The 3149-nt window shown below is 59.3% G+C and overlaps 1 protein-coding gene across 1 annotated transcript; it reads left to right on the top strand.

Annotated features, from left to right (window-relative positions):
- The first annotated feature begins 598 nt into the window (after nucleotides 1-598).
- On the top strand, nucleotides 599-2881 carry LOC149525990 (uncharacterized). The gene is made up of 2 exons (XM_089775784.1): nucleotides 599-1373; nucleotides 1894-2881. The coding sequence occupies exons 1-2, from the start codon at nucleotides 884-886 to the stop codon at nucleotides 2352-2354; spliced, it is 951 nt and encodes a 316-aa protein (XP_089631910.1). The 5' UTR covers nucleotides 599-883; the 3' UTR covers nucleotides 2355-2881.
- The last annotated feature ends 268 nt before the right edge of the window (nucleotides 2882-3149 follow it).

Below are 3149 nucleotides of genomic sequence, written 5' to 3' on the forward strand. Positions count from 1 at the left end.
GCAGCAGGGAGGCCAGAAATGACCTCCCTTACTCTGGCAAAATCCATTATCTGAGACCAGTCAGGTCCCAAAGATGCCAAACCAGGGAGGTCCAACCTATATCTATTTTAGAAATGTGCTTCTGTGGATCTGTCTGTCTGTCTGCGAATCCCTTTGCTCAAGAACTCCTCCTAAATGGTGAGAGCTTGGACAACCAAAGGGTTTGGTTGTGCCAGGCCAATGCGATATGCCTGGAATTCGATTGTTGCTCATAAAATGGAAAGAGAGGGGTCAGGTAGGAGGGTGTTATCCAGAATAACAACAGGCGGACAGCAAAGGGCCAGAGATGGGGACCAGGAGAGTTATAACCCCACTGGGACAGTAGGGGGTAGGAGTGGAAAAAGGGATAGCTATCTGCTATATATTTCAGAGAAGTTTGTTTGTGTGTCTGTTTGTCTGTGTTTCTGCCTGTGCCCCAGCTGGGGGACATGCACCCCTTCCCCGATCGTGCCAGCTACAGGGTATGTCTACACTACAAAGTTAGTTCGAACTAACGGACGTTAGTTCGAACTAACTTTAATAGGTGCTACACTAGCGCTCCGCTAGTTCGAATTTGAATCGAACTAGGGGAGCGCTTAGTTCGAACTAGGTAAACCTCATTTTACGAGGACTAACGCCTAGTTCGAACTAGCTAGTTCGAACTAAGGGCTGTGTAGCCCTTTAGTTCGAACTAGTGGGAGGCTAGCCCTTCCCAGGTTCCCCCTGGTGGCCTCTCTGGGCACAACCAGGAAAACTCTTCTCCTCTCCCCCAGCCCCGGGCCCTTAAAGGGGTAGACTCTGGCCAGACGGCACTGGAGTCAGCCAGCCCTGCCAGGAGTCTCTGCCCCGAACCAGTGGCCCCACCATGAGCCAGGCAGCCAGTGGGAGTGACATGTCCCCTGCCCAGTCCCCCAGCACCCAGGGGCCAGCCAGGGGCCGTAGACGGCGCGCGGCCTCCTGGACTAGTGCGGAGGTCATGGACCTCATTGAGGTTTGGGGGCAGGCCCCCAACGTCCATGATCTCCGCACTAGGAGGAGGAATGCGGCCGTCTATGGGCGCATAGCAGCCGCCATGGCCACCAGGGGACACAGGCGCACCCAGGAGCAGGTGCGCATTAAAATTAAAAAGCTGCGCCAGGCGTACGCCAGGGCCACCAGGGGTGGCGCCACAGCAGGGGCTGCCACCTGCCCCTACTTCTCTGCCCTCAACCGACTCTTGGGGGGCAGGGCGGTCCGTGCCAGCCTGGGGGACAGCGAGCCGGGACTGGAGGGCCCTGACCCGGGCACACCGGAGGGGCCACCGCAGGATGTCCCAGCACCGGAGTCGGCAGGGTCGTCCAGGGAGACCGTACCGGGTAAGTAGTTTGAATTAAGTAGTTCGGGGGGGGAGGTGGCAGGGAGACCAGGGACCGCGCGCGTGGGCCATGCCTTCCACGGATCACGCAGACACCTGTACACGTGCGAGCACGTGCCATGCCACCCTTGGGCAGGTGGCTCCAGCTGCGTGACACCCAGGGGCCATTGCCCAATAGGCACATGCTTGTGCAAAGAGACGTGACATGCTCCCGACCCCGGGGCAGGACCCAGCAGGATGATTTCCCTTCACATGTCCCCTCTACACGGAGGCAGGGGACATCTCCCCTTTCCCCCCACCGCCCCGGCCACACTATACATGGCACAGGGACATGGGTGCGGTCTTGGGGCAGCTTCCAGTCCCGGGGAGAGCCAGACATCCTGACCATGGCCTCTGTACAAGCACAGCGGCTGTGACGGTGCAGGACATGGTCACCCTCACGTTGCGGAGTTGGGGAGGGGGCTGGGCATCATCCTCTGCGTCCCCAGGGAGAACTGACCCCTTCTCTTCTTTCTCTACAGCTGCACCAGCTGCTCGTGCAGGGCGCACCACCCCGCCTGGGACATGCTCCCGCACCCGCGGCCTGCTCCGGACTGCCAGCACGGAGCAGGAGTACCGGGACCAGCACCTTGGGGCCCTGCGAGCGGTGCACCGCACACTGCAGGCCTGGATGCGGGAAGACCTGCAGGTCCGCCACGAGCTGCTGTCTGAGGTCCGAGGGCTGAGCACCAACCTGCAGCTCCTGCTGCAGAGCATGGTGCCCCGTGCTGATCCTGCACCAGCTGTCCCCCCAACTGCTGTCCCTCCTCCCACTCCTGCTCCCCCTCCCACCTCTCCCTCCTCAACCCCCACAACCTCTTCCTCAATGTCCACACCCCCCACCTCAACCTCCGCACCCTCCACCCCATCGCCCCGGGGACGCCGAGGCCCCCTCCCTCGCTGTACTGGGAGGCGGTCGGCCCGGCGAGACCCCCACCCCTGATCCTTCAGTTTCCCCACCCCCTCCTTTCCCTTGCTTCCCCCTTTCAGCTCCCTCCTCCCAGTTTTCCCCCTCCCCTCTCCCAGCCTCTCTCTTCCCCTCTCCCACCTCCTTTTCCCAGTTTCCCCGAGTTTTGTTAAATAAACAGAGTTTCTATTTTTGAACACATGTGTCCTTTATTTTGTACATCAATAAGAAGGGGGGCTAGGGAAGGGTAAGTGGAAGGAGGTGAGGGAGGAATGGGGCACGAGCCCCCGATGGGGAGGACTGGGCTGGCTCTGCGGGTTCTGGGGGTGGAAGCTCTCCTGCAGCCCCCCGATTGTCCCCTCTCCCCAGATGGCAGCATGCGGCAAGTGCAGCCGGTCTGATGGCCGAGTGGTGTGATGTGCCCAGTGTGGGTACTTCGGGCACTCCAAGCCAGGACTGGTTTGTAAGCGGGGCACCCCTGAGAACTGTCTGTCCGGGGTGGGGGTCGGGACCCTTTAAGCGCAGCCCTCGGCTAGCCTGAGACAGCATCTCCACGCTCTAAGTCCTCCTCTGATGCCCTGCCGGCACTGCTTCCGGCCATCCTTAAGCCCTGTTCAGAGTCCACTCAATGTGGACTTGCTAGTTCGAATTAGCAAAACGCTAGTTCGAACTAGTTTTTAGTTCTAGATGCGTTAGTTCGAACTAGCTTAGTTCGAATTAACTAATTCGAACTAAGTTAGTTCGAACTAGCGCTGTAGTGTAGACGTACCCTCCGTGACTATGGAGAAGTATTTCTCAAGCTCCTATGGTGAGAAAGGGTTGGGGTTATCC

The sequence above is a fragment of the Pelodiscus sinensis genome, chromosome 1 (assembly GCF_052426305.1).
Source record: "Pelodiscus sinensis isolate ZL-2025 chromosome 1, ASM5242630v1, whole genome shotgun sequence".
NCBI lineage: Eukaryota > Metazoa > Chordata > Testudines > Trionychidae > Pelodiscus > Pelodiscus sinensis.